General features: G+C 42.5%; 1 protein-coding gene and 1 long non-coding RNA gene across 2 annotated transcripts in view; both read left to right on the top strand.

The window, feature by feature from the left end:
- Positions 1–21,977, top strand: part of foxred1 (FAD-dependent oxidoreductase domain containing 1) — a 103,826-nt gene that overhangs the window by 46,617 nt on the left and 35,232 nt on the right. Inside the window, exons 7-8 of the mRNA XM_042086220.1 lie at positions 7,795–7,871; positions 7,961–8,121. Coding sequence (XP_041942154.1) covers positions 7,795–7,871; positions 7,961–8,121 — 238 coding nt within the window. The remainder of the gene's footprint in view (positions 1–7,794; positions 7,872–7,960; positions 8,122–21,977) is intronic.
- Positions 14,808–21,650, top strand: LOC121705323. Its single transcript, XR_006030763.1, has 3 exons — positions 14,808–14,866; positions 17,560–17,676; positions 21,634–21,650. It is a non-coding gene; the product is annotated as an uncharacterized LOC121705323 (long non-coding RNA).

The following is a 21,977-nucleotide window of genomic DNA, read 5'->3' as shown; positions in this document are numbered from 1 at the left end:
TTCAAATGTGTGATATCACTCAAGTCTTGTTTTAGTTAAAGGGACACCAGGCAAGCCTGATGCTTTTTCTCTACGAAACCCCCCCTCGCTCGGTCTGAAGCTCTTTTCCTTTTCTTTGCATCTTCCGTCAAGGGTTTTCGCTGCTTCTTCGCCGGCTCTGCCATTATACACACGTTTGCAACAATCTCTAGCGTTGCGTTTCTGCCTCTGTGCTGTAAACTGATCCTGTTGTGGTCGGTGGGTAGGATACACCGAACTTGCAAGTGGGATATTCTTCCTACAGGCAGTAGGGGCGGGCGAGAGAGCCTTCATTCGCCCCGTAATGAGTCATTTAACCATATACCGACTTACGAAGATGATTAATTAACACGAAAACGTTGCCTGGTGTCCCTTTAATTAGCAAGTTACTACCAGAAGACAAAAATCTGACTCTCTCACTAGCTCAAAAATGCCGTCATGTAGGCTACTTTCTAAATATTCAACAATCGGAAGCAGCTGCAATTGTAACAGGACATTTTAAAAGAGACCTTTATGGAAGCGCTGCCCAGCTCGCCCACCCTCCTTCACAATGTTGAATGATGACACGCACACAACTTGCAAAACATTTAACTGCTTTGAGTGCGCTTGTGAGTTGTGTTCCTTCTGTAATTAATTATACTAGATGCTCTTCTTCACACTGAAAACAGTGGCAGTCCTAGCTTGTAGCCTATAGCCTAACATATTTTTTTGGAATCAATTCGTGGTGTGATTGACATCAGAGTAGTCATTAGCTAGTTAGTTGTGCACTGTTTCCCACTCAGTAGTAAGGTAACAAACAGCCTACTCTGATTCATTTTATTTATTTTTTTGCAATATTCTTGTTGCCCTCCCAGAATTCTGAATATCTTTGCTCGCACACTATAGGAACTGTAACGTGATTAATGACACGTTACACCCAACTCTGCTCAGCTACGACTAGAGAAAGAATCTCCCGTGTGTAAGTTCACTCCAAGTTGGCCTACCCCATAAACTGCATGGCAGTAGGCTATTTCTATTTATCTATAAAATTACCACATGCGTTTGTTCAACTTTATGAAGCAGAGTTACGCAGGCTATTTGCACACATTTTGTTTGCTCAAGAAAGAGAAAATACAGCGCACACGATTTTGGGCTGCACTTTGAAACTCGTTCCGGCGCCCCTGCCTTGTTGCCCTTATGATTTCCTTATAACTTTCTTATACTAAATAGGAAATGCAAACAATGACATGCCCAACCCTGGAACTGACTGACTCTCTGTCTCTCTCTCTCTTGTGCGTGCGCGCGCTCTAAGCAGCACAAATTATGGTAGCCTAAGGTAATGTTCAAGTTAGATCTGCTGCATGAAGGAGAGTGAGAGGAAACCTGTGTCCTGCTTTTATATTTGACAAATAGGTCCACCTCTTCTCACAGTTCCAATGCATGATCCGAATAATGGTATATTTGCTAGTCAACTTTGCAAAATACATTCGAGGCTACACTCGAAACATTTGGGGCTGAAGCCCCGGCAAAATCGACTGGCGACGCCCCTGATTAGATATATAAACTCACGCTATTGTATTATATGTTTGGTAATGGCTCAACTGTCTCTGATTGTTCTACTGACTTGGACTGACTTGGAAACTGCGTCATGGAAGCAGTAAGTCAAGTCGCATCAAAAATAGTAGTGGCAGAACTCCCAAGTGACACCTTGTGGTTGTTTTTTTATTTTTTTTTTATTCCCTTTATTTTTTCATCTCTTTTTACAGCAAATTACAACAAAAAACAAATGGGCATAAAGGACAAAGAAAGAAAGAAAGAAAGGAAAAAAACACACTCACACACAAAAGATGTAACCCCCCACCCCCTTTACTCCCCAAAAAGAAACAGCATCCCGATATCAAAATGTATATTATCGCAAATCTTACCCAGATCTTCTATTTATCCCATCCTTCTGCTTCATTAACTTTTACCCATCTTTCCATATATTGTTTCCTGTCCATATCATATGCCATTAAGCACTCTGTCATCGAGTAAGACCTAACATATTGTTTAAATCTGGGTAGGTTAAGGCATTTTAGCTCCTCTGTTCTAATTATAAATAATTTCCCCAAAAAGATAACAATATTTTTTATACTAGTTCCATTTTTCTCCAAGTCACCCAGTAGTACTGTGCATAAATCCAACTGAAAATCTTCATTACATGAGGACAACCATTTTGTAACCTCAGTCCAAAAAAGGGCAACTATGGAGCAATACCAATATAAATGTTCTACAGATTCATCATCCTCTTGACAAAAGCGGCAAGTTGATGACGCAACTAATCCCCAAGTATTAAACTTTTGTCGAGTTTCTAAGAACCTATATATTAATTTATATTGCATATATCTAATCTTTACATCAAGTGTTGTCTCATATATTATGTTAAATACTCGAGTCCAAGGTATAGGTGCATCAACAACATTTTCCCATTGCTCAAATGTCCTGTATGGAATAGCTACTAATTTATTTTTTGTCAATTAAAAATTATATATCAGCTTATTTATTTTTTCCTTTTTAATCCATGATGTAATTTTCATACTGGGTCTACATACTAAGTTGAATTCCTTTTTTTTCTTAATGATCTTCTTCCACGTTAGTGGCAGAGATCCTAATAATTGGTTGTATTGCTGAATAGTACAAGTTGTTCCATGTTATTTCTCTGTTATTCTCTGTTATTTCTTTAAATGTCATAACTTCTCCTTTTTCATTAATTATATCATTGACAAATATTATTCATTTTCTTAGCATTTGTTCAAAACAAAATGTGTGTTTGTTTATTAACATATTTGAATTGAACCATAGCAGCTGCTGTCTTACCTGCTCACTGTTTTCCGGTGGATGATACTGAAAATAAAGCCAACATTGAAGTGCTTCCGACTGAAAAACAGACATCTTTGCAGATATATGACTGATCATTGAAAAGTACCCAGGCTGTATTTGTAGAAAAGGAAACAAGCTTCTGTTGAATAATGGATGAACTAATTTTATGAGTTTTGTTGAAAACCAATCAGGATTATGGTAGTATGTTGGTATCAGAGAAGCTTTCAATGATAGAGTTAAAGCCTTCAGATTCAAAAGCTTAATTCCACCTATACTGTAATCATTATACAGGTATGAACGTTTTATTTTGTCTTTTTTGTTGCTCCATATAAATTTAAATATTAGCCGTTCATTTTCCTTAAAGAAATCTTCTCCAGGTATTGGCAAGCCTTGTGGTTGTTTGTGTCAACTCCAGTTTGTGCCATTGAGAAAATGGGGTGAGTGATTCATGAAGGAACCCGTCCAACCTTAACTGGTACCCACTGTATATCAAAGTGCATGGATGATGTAACCTGTGGCGTATGTCATAGAGCCTTCACCAAGCCCACCCATTTTCTTAAACAGTCTTTGCCCATTTCTCTTTAATAGTTAGCTATCTTTATCCTTTACTATGCAAGAATAGGCTTAAACTATTTTCTAAACTTATGCTGATATCTTTGATATTCTCTCTTTTATAAACGTGCTATTTTTGCTACTTGAATGTTAAACTTTTCTTGTCTCCGTTGATTATTAGTCTGATTGATTAAACGTCATTGGCTGGCTGTGGTTGACCTAGTCTGCTTTCTATAGAATATAGCCACGATTACTTCCTGTATTGAGAGTCTTGTTTGGCGGCCAATTTGCTTGCGGGGAGACTAGGACGACTCTACCATAGTAGCGGCTCAAAGTATACGGAGGCTCGTAAACTTGGGATATCGAAGCACTAGTGGACTACCGGGTGTTGCTCTGTGAACTGGCTCTCTCTCTCTCAGGTGACTAATTGCTACATACACGCTGTTCAATAGGCCTAGCTGTTTTTGTGGTTGACGTTTCTGCTTGCTGGTCGTTGTTCGTGACTGAAGATACAGACCGTAACATTTTCTCGGGGATTTAGATACTATAAATAGATTCTTCAACACCATCACGTTTTCTCAGGGATTCTGATGCTATGAATAGGCTCTTCTACACTGGAACCTTTTCTTGGGGATTTAGATAGGCTACTATAAATAGATTCTTCCACACCGTAGTGTTTTCTCGGGGATTCTGATGCTATGAATAGGCTCTTCTACACTGGAGCATTACCTCGGGATTCAGATACTATAAATAGGCTTTGCTACATTTCACAGTGAGTCTGATGCTACATTCCAAGTGCAATCAAGTTCCCCAATAACTGACTAATCAGTCACTGACCTCATCCATTAATTAAAGGTGTCGGGTGTGCAATTTTGTCTGGTTGTGTTGGAGTGAATTAATAGCTGAACTGAAGTTATCTTACTTTGAAATGCATTATGTGATGAATGTGAGTTGTGCTATGAACTACTTATGAACATGAGCCTGGGGTTTTGTGGGAATGGTATTGACTGCTGACTCAATTGTTTGATTTCTTTTTCATTATTTTTATTTTATAATTTATCCCAGTGATTGACTTCTGATTCACAATTACCTTATTTCTTTTCATATGGGTCTTGTCATTATTCCCCTGCTGATTATCGAAGCCCATTGTTAACCAATACATTTGGTATATTCTTGACTGTGTCCTATTGCTTTCCCTGAGATTTACCTGAGCTAGCCGAAAAGGTTTAGCATTAGCCTAGTACCTTCTAGCTGCTGTGTTAAATCTGGTAGAGGTAGTGGTCTTGTTTTACTATTTTTTCTGTGACACTTCTTGTTTGTCTGGCGCCCAACACCCAAAAATACTTTTTCCTCCTAAAGGCCACTATACCGCTACAGACTGTCACCAAAAACATGGGGGAAAACCACAACCAGGGGAAAACCCTGGTTCACCAGTGATGTGCGTGCACTCCTGAGAACACGGAATGCTGCCTTCAAGTCCAGAGACAAAGTCGCTCTCAGATCTGCCAGGGCCATCCTGAACTGTGGCGTGAGAGCAACCAAGCGTGCCCAATCCCACTTCATAGACACTAAAGACCTCAGGGGTCTGTAGCAAGGCATCCAGTCAATCACAGACTACAGGTCCACACCCCCACCATGCGAGGAAAACACGGACTTCCTCAATGAACTCAACATTTACTTCAGCCGGTTTGAGGCAAACAACACCACCACACCAACAAAAGCCCCCTCCCGGCCCAGTCAATGAGGTACTTCATCTGAATCCAGCTGACGTGCGGAGGACCTTACTAAAGGTTAAGGTCCAAGAAAAGCTGCAGGACCCGGCAACTTACCTGGGTGTGTGCTCAGGGACAGTGCGTATGCATATGATTGACTTCAGCTCTGCCTTCAACACAGTCATCCCCAACAACTGGTGAGTGCTGGTGCCTATTGGTTGGCTCAATAGGCACCAGCACTCCACTATGCAACTGGTAACTGGACTTCCAGGGCAGTGTGCTGAACCCTCTGCTGTTCATGCTGTTGAACCTTGACTGTTGTGCCAGACACAACTCGAACCACATCAAGTATGCAGATGACATAACAGTGGTGGGCCTCATCAGTGGTGATGACGAGAGGAGGTACATCAACTCATCAACTGGTGCGACAACAATAACCTTCTACTGAATGTCAACAAAACAAAATAAATCATTGTGGACTACAGGAAGAAACACACCCCCCACTCACCATCAATGGCAGTGCTGTGGAGTCTGTGAAAAGCACCAAGTTCCTGGGGGTGCACATCACAGATGACCTGACATGCTCCACTTACACCACCTCCCTTGTCAAGAGGGGGCAGCAACGCCTCGACTTCCTGCGCTGGATGAGGACAGCTGACCTTCCCCCTTCTGCCCTCACCCCTTGAAAGCATCCTTACCAGCAGTCCTCAGTCTGATATGGCAATTGCTCTGTTGCCGACCAGAAGGCCCTGCAGAGAGTGGTGAGGACAGCAGAGAAGATCACTAGAACAGCCGTTCCATCCATCCAGGACTTGTACCTGTCCCAATGCTGTAATAAAGCCACCAGTATAATTAAAGACCCTTCTCCACCCAAGTCGTACAGTACCTTGTCCTGTCTGTCTCTACTATTTGTCTTTGTGTAATACCAACTGTCTTGTCTTTGTTGTGATTGTGTGTGTACCTGTCTGTGCACTACCTCTTTTTAAAAACAATGTTGTTACAAACCAGCACATGGAGTGTGGAGAAACGCAATTTGTGTCCGCTGTGCAACAGATTGTTGCATGGTTGATTGACAATAAAGTTTACTTTGACTTTGTAAATTGATAGGGAGTATTGCATGTAGTGATCAGAACAATTGAATGTGTCCCCTTATAATTAAAACTAGATGTACCGCATAGCAGTACAAAATATGACTGTCGCTTAGTCCTGTACATCCTCTCCACGAAAATAAATCAGGCTTGTCAATTTGTCTCCATCTCCTACTCCATCCCCTACTCTTGCAACTTTTGTGTATGCTTGTATGTGCGTGCCTGTGCGTGTGTCCCTTTGTCTGTCTGCGTGCATGTAAGTGTGTGTGTGTGCCTGTGTGTGTTTGCATGTGTGTGCATGCGTGTGTGTCTGTGCGTGTGGATGTGTATGTGTCACTGAGCCCCTTTCCAAATTTATTGATGCACACATCAGACCCCTGGTCACCAACTTACCGTCCTACCTGAGAGACACAGGTGATTTCATAGACACCATTAATAAAGTTAGTTTAGATGAGGTCGACATCTTCTTGGTCACCATGTAGCCTCTACTTCATACAGATTTGTGGTGGCATTGCCATGTGTGCCACTTTCGCCCTGATTATGCTAATCTGTTCATGGCTTACCTTGAGCATCACCACATCCATGCTGACAATCTGTTTTCTGACAACATACTTCTTTACAGGCATTATATAAATGATTTATTTTTTATTTGGAAGGGTACAGAGGCATATCTTCATTAATTTAATGACTATCTTAATGGGCTTATAGAGTACATTAAATTCAGTCTTGAATTTGATCGCAAGCACATACATTTTTTCTGGGTAGTGCGAGACACCCGTAACCTACACACCACTTTATACAAGAAACCCACAGACATGAACAGCAAGAAGGGATTCCCTTACAGTAATTTTTTTACGCATTAGACGCATTTGTCATAGAGATGATGACTTCAAAGTTGAGTCCAAAGCACTTTACAAGGACTTCCGTGGACGAGGTTATACCTCCGAGATTCTTGACAGTGCCCTGGAACGAGCATGCGAACATGGACATCTAGATCGCTCCATATCGAACACCCAGCATAGGAGTTTTTTATATTCATTCATTATCTTGGGTCAGACTGTCTACTGTACTAATGACATCAATCACATCATGATTCTTTGAGCCTACAATTCAACCTATCTAGCTAGTGGTCAGGTTGATTGACAGATCTGCCACCAAGTAGACGCGGACTATAAATAGGCGTCACACCTTTGTGTAGTGTTTGCACTGATGAAGGTCTGAGGACCAAAACGTTTGTACATCACCTCACTTGGTAGCACCTTGGCTTGATGGATTAAACACTTTGTTTATTTATTTTTCAACGGCAAATAATGGTGTGCGAGTTTTTTTCTTGATTGACTGTAACGTAACGCACCCATATGGCCTGTCTAACTTGTGTATGTGTGTGCATCCGTGTGTATGTCAAAGTGTCTCCATCTCCTATAAAGCCTGACAGATATGGGATTTTGAAGGCCAATACTGATTTCGATATTTGAGTTTTTCAAAAACTGATTTTTATGTCATTGTTTACTGTCATTTTTAACATTTATAAAATTAATATATGGTACACAAATAATCTAAAATGTAGGATCTTTTCTATTCACCAGGTTTTAATCACAGAGTTCACTCAGTAGAAAACAAAGAGATGGGAAGACTCCACATCAAAAGGATTACTCATGCAAATGTATGTTAAACATCCAGTTATGGCAACTTTAATTTTCATGATTGAATGATAGTACTATTTATTTTTCTCATGTTATCTCCCTTCGCTAGGTGCAGATGCCAAACAGTATAGAATTCCAGCCTGTAGAGTGTACTGTTGTGATCAATGCAGCAGGTGCCAATTCTGGAAAAGTAGCAGAAATGGTTGGTATTGGCTTTGGTCCGCAGGGAATGGTGGAAGGGACTCCTATACCAGTTGAACCCAGAAAACGGTAAGTGGTCATGCTCTATACGCGCCAGTATGCGACAGTATACCATACATTTAGCCTACCCAACTTTTGTTTCCACAATATTACCCCCTGATGAGCTTTCATTTCGATGGCTGATAGGCCTACACTACGTCTCCTGTGACAGTCCCAACAGTTAGCACTATAATCAAACAATCCAAAAGTGAATTAGCGGTAGGCCTATATCCCGAAGCAAACGGAAAATCTTCTGTTTTTAATATAGGCTAGCCTACCGATACACTGCTCCAAACGACATGCAGTCTCACGATAGAACTTTTGAAGGTGTCTTTGTTATTTTATGAAGAGGTATCTGGCTGTTTTGTTTATGTTTGTTTTACTGGTTAAGCTCATGAAAATCACATTTTGACTGCTAAAAACACCATTTTAACACAGTTTTCGGAGGGACAGAAATACTAACAGAGAAAGCAGTGCCCGTCTTCTGTCTGAACATTGCCTACTTGCAATAGGCTATCACTTCACTGCTTGACACTACCCCACATCCACATGGAGAAATGTTGCACGTTAACAATGGAGAGAACCTTTCCGAAATTATTTATTGTGCGAATGGGTTAGCAAAACCATAGCTTTGACCCCTAATTCACCCTAACGGTGGGTTTCCACACACCGAAATTTCGTGTCGCTCTCATTGAGGTGGAATGGAGACGAAATTCGCCCTGATTGGGCGAAATGAGAGCGAAGTTGGCGAAAGTTTAACTTTATTTAAATGAGGATCATTCGAGAACCAATCAGGTCTGCATGTTTGTGTTTGGAGGCGGGAGTTATAAAAAAGTCTGAACAAGATGGCGGAGACTACCTGAGCTGTAACACGAAAATTTGTATGTGATTAAAATGTTTCTACACGAACATTGACACTTGTATCAACACGTATTGCGGTTTATATGCCACACAAACTTAGTCAGAGCACATACACCACTAAATACACTACTGTATATGTTAGTTTAAACACTCAAACTTTTTAGCTAGCTTACTGGCGAACTTATGTTCGGACATTGGATTGCATTGTAAACCTAGCTAGACAGCTAGGCTACATGCTGCAACACAGGTATGAAAAATATGATGTCTTATTGACCTTGTTGTTTCTATGAACATGAGTTGTTGTTTATAGGCAACATCAACTTAGTCGAGGCATAAAGACCCCTGGATATCTTCATTAAGTACTTAAACGTTTGAACTAGCCGATTAGCCTAATTAGCTCGCTTGCTGACACTGCAGTCAAAAGGTTAAAAACGCCCCCGAGGCGAAGCTGGCCGAAATTCGCAAGGTGTTTCGCTGTGTGGAAATTCATTTGTTTGCGCAACAGCCCGTTCTCCAGCGAGAATTAAATAAATGTTTTAAAAGCTGTCTCATCACCAGGCTATTTGCTACCATATTTGCTACTATAGGCCTATAACAGTCTAATTTTGCATGCCAATTCAAAGACCTGTTATTTCCATTTTTTGATTAGACTAGACGAGACTCTATGCTGTTTTCATGGACAGCAAGGATCCGCTTCATTCGTTGTTTTGAATAAGTGTGTATTTCTTTTCCAATTTTTCTATAACAATTGCTATTCGTTTTAGCGAATATTTATAATAAAGTACTTATATATTGTATAGCCTACTATCTCCTTCTGATTGATTCGTGTCCCTTGGAATTTTTAATATGGAAAGGAAAATATTCACGACACTTTAAGTGTTTTTTGACCCCTGTACTGTTCGATGCAAATTATGGGCACTGCACTCTGAGGTAGATTGTTGGTCCACTGTGAAGATTTTGCTGGCCTGTCTCTGCTGGCCACCGTCATGGAAATAAGCTGGGGGAGGGGAGCTAGTGCCGTAGCAGAAGCGCAGAAGTCCGCCTCATATGAGGGGGGATGGTAGGCTCCAGCACTGGGGTTGGTGGCTCTCATCTGAAAGTTTTTAATTTAGGTACAACGGGCAATACAAGGTGTGGCGTGTGATCGTCAGAGCAAGGTGTGGCGTGTGAGCGTGTGAATGAATTGAAATGCGTGTGTCTCACGTAATGGGCACCCTGTTTATGCCTATCGATATCTTCATATAGCCAATCTATAAAATATCAGAAAATGGTTTTGCATTAGGCTTATAGCCTAGCAGATAATAAGACTACCAAATTAATTAAACAAGAAAACTGTGTGTCTTTCTTTCCTGCGATTGGAATTAATCAAATTACTCTGCAAAGTGGAAAGGGAAAAAAGTGTGAGATTTCGCCAAATTTGGTTTTACTCATTTTGAGTAGGCCTAAACTGTTCGCCAAAGGCCATCATCTCTGGCTCCAGCTTGATGAAAAAGTAGGCTCTGATTTAGCCTAGTCTACTGTATGACTTCAACGAGGTGATCTTTAGTATCATTCTGTAGCTTACAGCAGATAGATGGATAGATAGATAGATAGATAGATAGTGTAAGGGTCCTAAAAACAGTATCCACATAGAGGGTGATTAATCATGAGGCGCTTGCAATGACTGAGGCAGATTCTCTGTGCATAGTAAGGTAAGGTGCTCTGTGTGAGTGAGTGTCTTGGTGATGGTGCAAATGAGTAAGTGCAAGAATAAAGTCTAGAGACCAGCCTAAAATAAATATGGACATATAAGAGAGTAGGCAAGGTAATATAAAAAACGATAGAAAAACTATATATAATATATATATATATATATATATATATATATATATATATATATATATATATATATATATAAATATATATATAACTATATTAAGTAAAGGTATAAGTGTGGCCACAATCCGGCTGTGGGATGGAGGGAGGGGTTATGCATATGTGCTAATATAGCAAGCAAACAGTGAGGCAGTAAGACAGTGGTAAAAAGTGGACAGACAGTACCCAAACATGGAGAGGGTGGAGAGGCAGACAGACTATGCGGAGAAGTCTATCTCTCCTCTTCCCTTAAGTGAAGCATTGAACAGTTCACTGGCCCTGGGGACAAATGACTTCCTCAGTCTGTCTGTTGTGCAAGGCAGTGAGCGAAGTCTCCAGCTGATCAGGCTTTTCTGCTTTACAATAGTGCTGTGGAGTGGATGACACTCATTGTCCAAAATGTTGATCAGTTTGTTCAGGGTCCTTTTGTCAGATATTGAAGTGATGCACTCCAGTTCAGCTCCCACTACAGAGACAGCCTGTCAAGTCGCCCAGCATCCTTCTTCTTTGTGCTTCCTCCCCAGCATACCACTGCATAGAAGTGGACGCTGGCAACAACAGACTGGTAGAACATCCTGAGGAGCTTGCTGCACACATTGAAGGGCCGCAGCCTCCTCAGGAAGTACAGCCTGCTCTGCCCTTTCTTGTAGAGTGCGTCAGTGTTGGCTGACCAGTCCAGTTTATTGTCCAGGTGGAGACCCGGATACTTGTAGGTGCTTACCACCTCTTCATTGACCCCATCAATGGAGACTGGTAACAGAGCGGGCTTAGACCTGCAGAAATCCACCACCTTGGTCTTTGAAGTGTTGAGTTGAAGGTGATTGAGTTTGCACCATTGCCCAAAGTCCTCCACCAGGCTCCTGTACTCCTCCTCTTGCTCGTCCCTGATACACCCCACAATTGCAGTATCGTCAGAAAACTTCTGCATGTGGCATGACTTGGTGTTGTAGCAGAAGTCAGATGTGTACAGGGTGAAAAGGACTGGAGAGAGCACAGTTCCCTGTGGCGCTCCGGTGCTGCTGATCACAGTGTCAGAGAGACAGTTCTTCAGTCTGACGAACTGTGGTCGCTCGGCCAGGTAATCTGTAATCCAGGTTACCAGGTGAGCGTCCACACCCATCTGCAAGAGCTTGTCCCCAAGTCTGAGGTGTTGGATGGTGTTAAAAGCACTTGAGAGATCAAAGAACATGATTCTCACAGCACTTTTCCCCTTGTCTAGGTGAGAATGTGTCCTGTGTAGAAGATAAGTGGTGGCATCGTCCACGCCCACTTTCTCCTGTTATGCAAACTGTAACGGGTCTAGTGCATGGCGTACCTGGGGTCTGAGCATACCTAAGACCAGTCGCTCCATTGTCTTCATCACATGTGATGTTAGAGCGACAGGCCTGTAGTCATTAAGCTCACTAGGGTGTGGCTTCTTAGGGACAGGGGTGAGACATGATGTCTGAGACGTAGACTCAAGTTGAAGATGTGCTTCAGTGTCTCCCCCAGTTCAGCAGCACAGGCCTTGAGTAGCCTTGGATACAGTCTGTCAGGCCCGGCTGCCTTCTTGGGGCGAAGTTTCTTTAGTTGATCTCTTACCTGATCTGCTGTGATGATGGGGGGGGGGGGTGCATCTGGGATCTGTGTGTCTGATGGCTGTTGACTGAAGTCGTTGTCACCTCAAGGCTGCCATGGTCGTGGACACCTCAACAGGCACAGGCAAGGAGGCGTCAGGCGGGGGCAGAGTGTGAAGTGATGGTGGCTTAGGTCGTTGGGTGTCAATGGGATGCAGAGCTGGAGAGACTGGGAGGTGGGGGTAGGGCAGGCATGCAAACAAGAGCAGTGTCTTGAGTCGGCAGGGGGTGGTGGACAGCAGTGTTTCCCAAACTTTTTTTCTGGGGACCCATTTATTAAAAATGACAGACTATCGCGATTCGTGACCCAATTCACTTCAGATCTAACATGCAACCACCAATATTGCCCAATATTCTTCTGCTTTGCATTTCCAGAAGTCTGGTTATCACTTCACCATACAGACAATGTAACCTAAAAACAATGCGGGTAGACCTATATTTAGGCATATCCACTCGGACAGAGCGACAGAGCAGGCTATCTGTTTTCTCAGCCGACCGTCTCGGGTCATGTCCTGCAACATTGAGGCTACAAACAAATGCTAGGTTTTTTCTAACTTCTGTGCTCGATTTCCAGTGTATTTTCTTTGCTTGTAAATTAAGTTGTAGGCCTACTTTCCTTGCCCAATGTGATTGTTGAACGGTGCTGGCCAGAAATGAATAGGTCTATAGGCGAAAGTTTCCGTGTCATGTCATAGGCTACTTCTCGTCTCGTGGCTACTCTGGCAGTCTCACCAGAAGATGCAGCAGCTGGCAGGACGTCATTGCGTTTACCGAGCTGTTAGATACAGTACCCTCCAGAATTATTGGCACCTTTGGTAATGTTGACTAAAAACAGGCATGCAAAATAATCTTTTTATGATTCATTGTACTCTCACAATGAAAACAACAAGGAAAAATCCACCCTTGAAGGGAAGAAGATTTATTCTGAGAAAAAATAATAAATATTTTTAAACGAACGAAAACACGTTGCTCACAATTATTGGCACCCCTAGAAAATCTTACATACAAAACAGAAGCATTTCCCTATCTAATTTCAACTTAGTTATATTAATCAGAGTGTCTGTGAACTTTCAGAGGTAGTTAATTACTTTCTTTTTCACTAAGGTATGAAAATAAAGTGACACAGAGGCTAAATCCTCTTGTCATTTTTCAACATCAGAAAGACAAGAGAATACACTAAATTTAAATAAAAGTGTGTTGACATTTGTAAGTCAGCGAATGTCTATAAAAACTAGGTACTTTGTTGAAAATGCCTATGTTTACAGTTAAAACAATGATTAAAAGGTTCTAATCAACTGGAAATGTAACAAACATGCTTGGACAAAGACCCATGGTTATCTCGCCCCCACGCACAGTATGGAGGATGGTAAGATTCCAAAAAATTCCATAAGGACCACTATAGGAGAGTTACAGACCAAGGTGTCATTTTGGGGTCACTAAGTCCCCCAAACAATCTTCAAAAGTGACCTCACTGCTAATGGCTCATTTAGAGGGCATCCTAGGTAAACGCCTGTCCAGTCATTTAATTACCAATGTAAACGGCAGGAGTTACTGAATGGTACAGTGACTTTGTCTGGATGTGTGGTCTATTGTCGGATGACATGAAAATTGCGCTCTTTGGCTAGGAACACTTTAGGTGTGTTTGGCGTACATAGAAGAATGACTATACTGAAAAGAACCCCATACCTAATGAGAATTATGGTGGAGAGGCTGTTCTATTGTGGGGCTTTTTATTCCCAAAGGCCTTGGGAATCTAATTAAGGTGCATGGTATCACAAACATTAAAAACCTGAACAATTTTAAAGGAAATCTGTCAATCTCTGCCAAGATACTAAATGTTGGTCATGATGAGTCAAAGAGGACAATGCACAAGTGTGGACCTAGGAATCTGGACGATCTGGAGAGATTTTGTAAAAACCAACAGACTTAAATCTCTTCCGTTGTATTTTCCAACTCTATGGGGTGTCATAGGTGAATATTACAAGCTGTTTTATTGGAAAAGGAAGGTTTAAGAAGGTATTATAAACAGGGGTGCCAATAATTGTGAGCAATGTGTTTTTGTAAAAAAAAAAATCTTTATGATATTTTCCTTTTTCTCAAAACAAATTTGCTTACCTTCAAGGTCGGATTTTTGGGGGCCAAGCAGCGAAGCTGCGAAGGCACCCATTGTGTTTGCTATTGTTTCTTTTTGGGGGCCAAGCAGCGAAGCTGCGAGGCAACCCATAGTGATTCTACGTATTCTTTTTATTATTATAACGAAACGCTAATTTGCCATTGAACCATACAGTAAAAAGTTGGAAATTCGGCACATTGATTCGGTACAGTCATATCTTTAATTTATCAAAGTTTCAAGTCTGCACTTGGAGTGCTGTAGCGCCACCAACATTTTTTATTGCATCTATGCACTTAACGTTTGAACCGTACACCACATTTTGAACATTAAGGTATATTTGCCCTCCACCCTCTGGTTTAAGTCTCTCGATTCATTAATCACTAAATTCTACTGGAAAGATAAGACCCCAAGGATCAAACTCACCACTCTCCAAAAACCAAAAGCAATGGGAGGACTAGAGGCCCCACACTTCCAGCACTATGCCCTGGCCAACCAGCTCCACTTCATCCACAAATGGCTACACCCCACCCCCTCAGACAACACCTGGTTAGACCTAGAACAAACTATCTGTAAAGAAATTAAAATCTCAGATCTCCCTTTCTGCAGTCAGTCGGTCAAAAAACATCCATCCTTCAAAGCCCCAACAATTTCAGCTACTCTGACAGCCTGGTGGAGATTCACCACATCACCTATAGCACCATCAATTCGCACCCCAATTTGGAATAACCCAGATTTCACCGTCAATAAAAAAAACACTTAACTTTCACACATGGATGGGAAAGGGCATCACTCACCTTCAACACATTCTTCAAGAGACAATAATCTGGCCTCATTTTCCTGTTTGGTCCAGAAGCACGGCATCGAGAGTAAACACTTCTTACAATACCTGCAAATTAAATCATCTATCCTAGGAAAAATTAACATCCAGACAGCTAACCTTGACATTCCCCCACCAAACTCAGAGCTGCTTAATATTCCCTCTCCCAAAAAAATACTGTCCCAAATTTACAAAATTATATCTCGTTCAGAAAAAACAATTGGCCTGCCATATCACAAATGGGAATCAGACTTATCAATTACTCCCGGTGCCGACTTCTGGACCAAAATGTGCAAAAACATCTACCTCATGACAAAGAATAGTAATCTACAACTAATACAATACAAGGTTCTTCACAGATTCCACTTCACTGCACATAAATTGGCTAAAATGGGGTTTGGCTCGGATCTTTGCTCTCACTGCACACAAAATAACCCAGATACATACATTCATGCGGTTTGGCATTGCACTCCAATCAACCACTTCTGGGTGAGTGTCACAAAATCTCTCTCTTCCATCTTTGGCTGTCACATCCCAGCATCCCCTTCCTTATGCATACTTGGTGATACATCCACAGTCAATTTAAGCAACTCCTGCAATAAAACACTGCTGGTAGCGCTGACTATCGCCAAGAAAACAATCCTCATGAACTGGAAATTTAAGAACAAAGCTCACATCACTCATTGGAAAAACTTGTTAACAGACTATATATCATTAGAAAACCTATCAACTACAAACTTAATCAATACTCAGGATACAACCTCTCCTTGGTACCCCTTTATCACCTACTTAAAGTCCTGACCCTCTTTGCCTGAGTTCCATCTCCACACCATCATAACACACTTCATCAACAGATACACATATCATCGAACACTGGGCAGGGGAGGGTAGCTGGAACTATTATTGTTATTATTATTATTATTATTATTATTATTAGTAATATAAATAGCATCCCCTTCTTTCCCTTCCCCTTTTATTTACATTCTCTGATAACTTTACTAATTTCACTCTTTCTCTCTGCCTCTCCCATCGTTATTCTGACGGGGCCCCATTGGATGGCTTGGGAGACTCGGTCCTGGCGGGTCGCTGTGTGGTTTTGGCATTGGTTGGGTCCTGTGGGTTATCTATTGGCCCTGGGCCCCCGGTGTGCACCCTCCTCATACGCTCATGCACACGCCTTGTCCTGGAAGCGCACAGCACGCTTTACTCTCTTTTAATTGCACTACATGTTAGGTGACATACATCAAACATAAACAAAAACTACAAAACAGGCTAGGGTAAGAGTGGAGTGCAGGTAGATGCCTCATCAGGTGTCTATCTGCATGCCTCACTTATTTTAATGCACACATTGAGGAGGCATACATCTTACACAGGGTAAGTGTGGTGTGCATGGGGAAATCCTGACAGATATTCACCATGCATGCCCACTTCTTTTAATGCTACACTCTAGATAGATCCCTCAACCTAGCCATTCACATACTGTACATATTTAGGTCAAGAGTGGTGTGATGGGTGAAGGTCTGGGGCGAGGTGTGGTTGGTCGTGGTAGTGGGGGATGTGTGCATATGCTGGGGGCCTGGGGGGATGGGTGGCACGCAGGTCCTCCCCTCTGTCAGCTCGTCGCAGTATAACTGCGGGGGCTGGGTGGAACTGTGGCCATTAATGGGTGCCCAGGTTGGCAATCAGTCAGGCAATCAACCAGGCAATCAGTTATTCCTATTATTATACTTATCTTTAATAGAATAATTACAACTCCTCTCCTCTGAAACCCTCCCTCTCTATGTTCCAGCTTCTCTCCTCCTGGCCCAACAGCAAGCCAGCCTTATACACATGCACACACACACACACACACACACACACACACACACACACACACACACATACATCCTCACATACTCACTACCCCTCACCCCCCATCCCCACCCCCATCCCAACACCACCTCATTCCTCCCTTCTTTTCATTCCGGTCATCAATTTCATCCCTGATAATCATATCTGTAATCATACTGGACGCAAATCATCCTTAGCCTTTCTGTTATTAATGTTATGTTGTGTTATGTTTGTGGAAGCCAAGTCAATGTGATGTCTTGTTAAGTTACAGTATGTGTTTATGTAATGTACATCTGTTTGTCGTATGTAGTATTCTTGTGCATGTCGTAGTGTTGCATTTTCTGTAATGTCAATGATGTTTGCAAATAAAAAAAAAGGTATATTTGGAATCCTTGGATGACACCAAACTCGACGCACCCCATGACGTAAATTTCCGCCATGTTGGATCTTCCGCCATTTTGTATTTCATCAAAAACACTTAAAAGGCATCAAAGGTCATAAAGTTTATATTGTTGAGATATTACTTCACAGCCGCCAAACAGGAAGTGAAGTAATATCTCAACAATGCTTTCACGTATCAAAACCAAACTAGGTATATGGACACAGGACCTAATCAGGAGGACACTCAAGAAATGTGGTAAATTTTGACCACTATGTGGCGCTATAATCACAGGAAGTTGGGCTCATATTTCAGCAATGCTTTCACGTATCGAAACCAAACTTGGCTGATTGACTCGGGAGCACATCCTGAGGACATACAATAATTTTAGCGACCTTTGACCACTAGGGGTGCTATTATTTGCAACACTTTCTCGTATCGACACCAAACTTGGTGCCTGGACTCGGGACCACATCCTGAATAAGGACAATACATTTAGTGACCTTTGACCACTAGGGGCGCTATAATTAGCAAAACTTTCTCGTATCGACACCAAACTTGGTACATAGACTCGGGAACACATCCTGAAGATGCACAATATATTTAGATAGATAGATAGATAGATACTTTATTGATCCCCAGGGGAAATTCAAGGTCTCAGCAGCATACATACAAGACAAACACATTCTTTAACAGCAGAAGAGTAATTAAAGTATATAATATAAAAACACAACTAAGCAGTAAGGACAGTAGAAGATAAAGAATATGCTAAATATACTAAAATACAAATTATACTAACACTTAATACAATATATAAAAATATACTAAAATACAAATAACAAAATTACAAATTATACTAACACTTAATCTAAATCAATTCTAAAAACAGTATCCACATAGTGGTGATTAATAAATCAGAGGCGCTTGCAATGACTGAGGCAGGGACTTAGCCTGTGATTCTCTGTGCATAGTAAGGTATGGTAAGGTGCTCTAAGGTGCTCTGTGTGAATGAGTGTCATGGTGGTAGTGCAATGGTGATAGTGGTCATGGTGATAGTGCAAATGAGTAAGTCAACAATGCAGAAATAAAGTAAAGGAAAGTCTATATATCTATATATTTAACTATTTAAGAAAATGTATAAGTGTGGCCACAGTTCGGCTGTGGCATGGAGGGGGGGTTATGCATATGTGCTAATGTGCTAATATAGCACGCAAACAGTGAGGCATAAAGACAGTGGTACAAGTGGCTAGTGGACAGACAGTACCAAACATGGAGGGGATGAAGAGGCAGACAGACTATGCAGAGAAGTCTATCTCTCCTCTTCCCTTAAGTGAGGCATTGAACAGTTCAATGGCCCTGGGGACAAATGACTTTCTCAGTCTGTCAGTTGTGCAAGGCAGTGAGCGAAGTCTCCAGCTGATCAGGCTCTTCTGTTTAACAATAGTGCTGTGGAGTGGGTGACACTCATTGTCCAAGATGTTGATCAGTTTGTTCAGGGTCCTTTTGTCAGATAGTGAAGTGATACACTCCAGTTCAGCTCCCACTACAGAGCCAGCTTTCCTTACCAGCCTGTCAATTCGCCCCACATCCTTCTTCCTTGTGCTTCCACCCCAGCATACTACTGCATAGAAGAGGACGCTGGCAACAACAGACTGGTAGAACATCCTGAGGAGCTTACTGCACACATTGAAGGACCGCAGCCTCCTCAGGAAGTACAGCCTGCTCTGCCCTTTCTTGTAGAGTGCATCAGTGTTGGCTGACCAGTCCAGTTTATTGTCCAGGTGGAGACCCAGATACTTGTAGGTGCTAACCACCTCCACATTGACCCCATCAATGTGAACTGGTAGCAGAGTGGGCTTAGACCTGCGGAAATCCACCACCATCTCCTTGGTCTTTGAAGTGTTAAGTTGAAGATGATTGAGTTTGCACCATTGCACAAAGTCCTCCACCAGGCTCCTGTACTCCTCCTCCTGCCCGTTCCTGATACACCCCACAATTGCAGTATCATCAGAAAACTTCTGCATGTGGCATGACTCGGTGTTGTTGCAGAAGTCAGATGTGTACAGGGTGAACAGGACTGGAGAGAGCACAGTTCCCTGTGGCGCTCCGGTGCTGCAGATCACAGTGTCAGAGAGACAGTTCTTCAGTCTGACGAACTGTGGTCGCTCGGTCAGGTAATCTGTAATCCAGGTTACCAATCTGAGGGGCTGGATGGTGTTAAAAGCACTTGAGAAATCAAAGAACATGATTCTCACTGCACTTTTCCCCTTGTCCAGGTGGGAATGTGTCCTGTGTAGAAGATAAGTGATGGCATCGTCCACGCCCACTTTCTCCTGGTAAGCAAACTGTAACGGGTCTAGTGCATGGCGTACCTGGGGTCTGAGCATGCCTAAAACCAATCGCTCCATTGTCTTCATCACATGTGATGTAAGAGCGACAGGTCTGTAGTCATTAAGCTCACTAGGGCGTGGCTTCTTAGGGACAGGGGTGAGACATGATGTCTTCCACAGTGTTGGAACTTGTCCAAGGCGTAGGCTCAAATTGAAGATGTGCTTCAGTGGTTCCCCCAGTTCAGCAGCACAGGCCTTGAGTAGCCTTGGGCACAGTCTGTCAGGCCCAGCTGCTTTATTGCTGCGCAATTTCTTAAGTTGGACTGTCACTTGATCCTTTGTAATGGTGAGGGGTGTAAGGGGAGTGGAGGGGGAGGGGTGCATCTGGGATCTGTGTGTCTGATGGCTTTTGACTGAGGTCGTTGTCACCTCATTGTTCGTGATCACCATGTGGGGGAGGGGTGCAAAATCCAGTGATGGTGGGGGTACGATAGCCTGTGATGATGGAGGTGACTGTTGCGCTGGTATTGAGGGGGTGTGAGGGTGGGGGCTGGGGGATGGTGTCCAGACCACCGCCATTGGAGCTGGAGCAGGGGAGTCAAACCTGCTGTAGAAGTGGTTCAACTGGTTCGCCCTGTGCAGGTCCCCCTCCACAGAGCTGCTGTTCTTCTTCAGGCCAGTGATAACCTTCATGCAGTCCCATGTCTCCTTCAAGTTGTTTTCCTGCAGCTTCTGTTCCACCTTCTTTCTGTAATCCTCCTTAGCTTCCTTCAGCTTGAATTTGAGTTCCCCTTGCACGCGCCTCAGCTCTGCCATGTCCCCCTCTCTGAACGCCATCTTTTTCCTGTTGACAAGGGTCTTGACATTGCTGGTTATCCAAGGCTTGTTGTTGGGAAAGCAGCGTACAGTTCTGGTGGGAACAACAATGTCCATGCAGAAGTTCAGGTAGTCAGTTGTGCACTGTGTGACCTCCTCCAAGTCCTCTCCATTCTGTAACACACTCCAGTCAGTACACTCGAAGCAGTCTCTCAGAGCCTCATCCACTTCGGGTGTCCACTTCCTGAAGGTGCGTGTGGGAACTGGTAGCCTCTGTACTTTGGGCTTGTACATTGGCTGGAGATGAATGAGGTTGTGGTCTGACTTTCCCAGTGGGGTGACCTTTGATCACTAGGGGCGCTATAATTATCTTGTAACACTTTCTTGTATTGACACCAAACTTGATATGTGGACTCGTGACTACAACCTGAGGACGCACAATACATTTGGTGATGTTTGAGGTGTGCGTGTCTGTGGGGAGCCATTGGGGTGTGTGGTGGAGGAAGTTTATCTGTGTATATGTGTGTGTGTGGGACGGGGGGGGTTAATTGGGTGTGTGTATAATGTAGCAAGAGTGGGTTGCCATGACAACTCCTGCTCAACTGCTTGGATTCGGTAGTCGTATGATTAATTGAACTAAGTTTCATGTCATAGCTGACATATGTAAGTCACTTTGGTCACTTTGGTCAAAAAGTGTCTGCTAAATGTAATGTAATGTAATGTCAAGTGCTCTAGCGCCCCCAATGTGTCCGATTTTGCATTACATCTATGCGCTTAAAGTTTCAACCATACAAATTGAGGTATACTTGGAATCCTTGGATGAGGCCGAACTCAACGCACCCCATGACGTCAATTTCCGCTAAGTTGGATCTTCCGCCATATTGGATTTAATCAAAAACACTTAAAAGGAATCAAAGGTCATAAAGTTTGTCCGATTTTGACGAAACTTGTCGCAGTTTATAGGTCAATTTTATTCATGTATTTTTTATAAGCTACATGTGCAACCTACAATGCATATGCGTTTCAAGACACAGCCTACTCAAAACGAGTGAACAATAATGAAAATGGAGCCTACACGTCAGTGTTTTAAATATCAACTAATGACTAAACCAGGGGAGTCCAAACTGCGGCCAGCCATGCACTTTAATCCGGCCCGCCGAGCATTTATTAGTTTATCATAGGCCGCTCGCTATTTTTTTCCAGCGATAGAAGACGTTGTGGTTAACTTTACTACAAACTGCTTTACACTCTTCTTAGAGAACGTTTACAA

Source organism: Alosa sapidissima, chromosome 3, assembly GCF_018492685.1.
Source record: "Alosa sapidissima isolate fAloSap1 chromosome 3, fAloSap1.pri, whole genome shotgun sequence".
NCBI classification, from domain to species: domain Eukaryota; kingdom Metazoa; phylum Chordata; class Actinopteri; order Clupeiformes; family Clupeidae; genus Alosa; species Alosa sapidissima.
The sequence above is the reverse complement of the archived record's forward strand: the minus strand, read 5'-3'. Positions and strand labels throughout refer to the sequence as shown.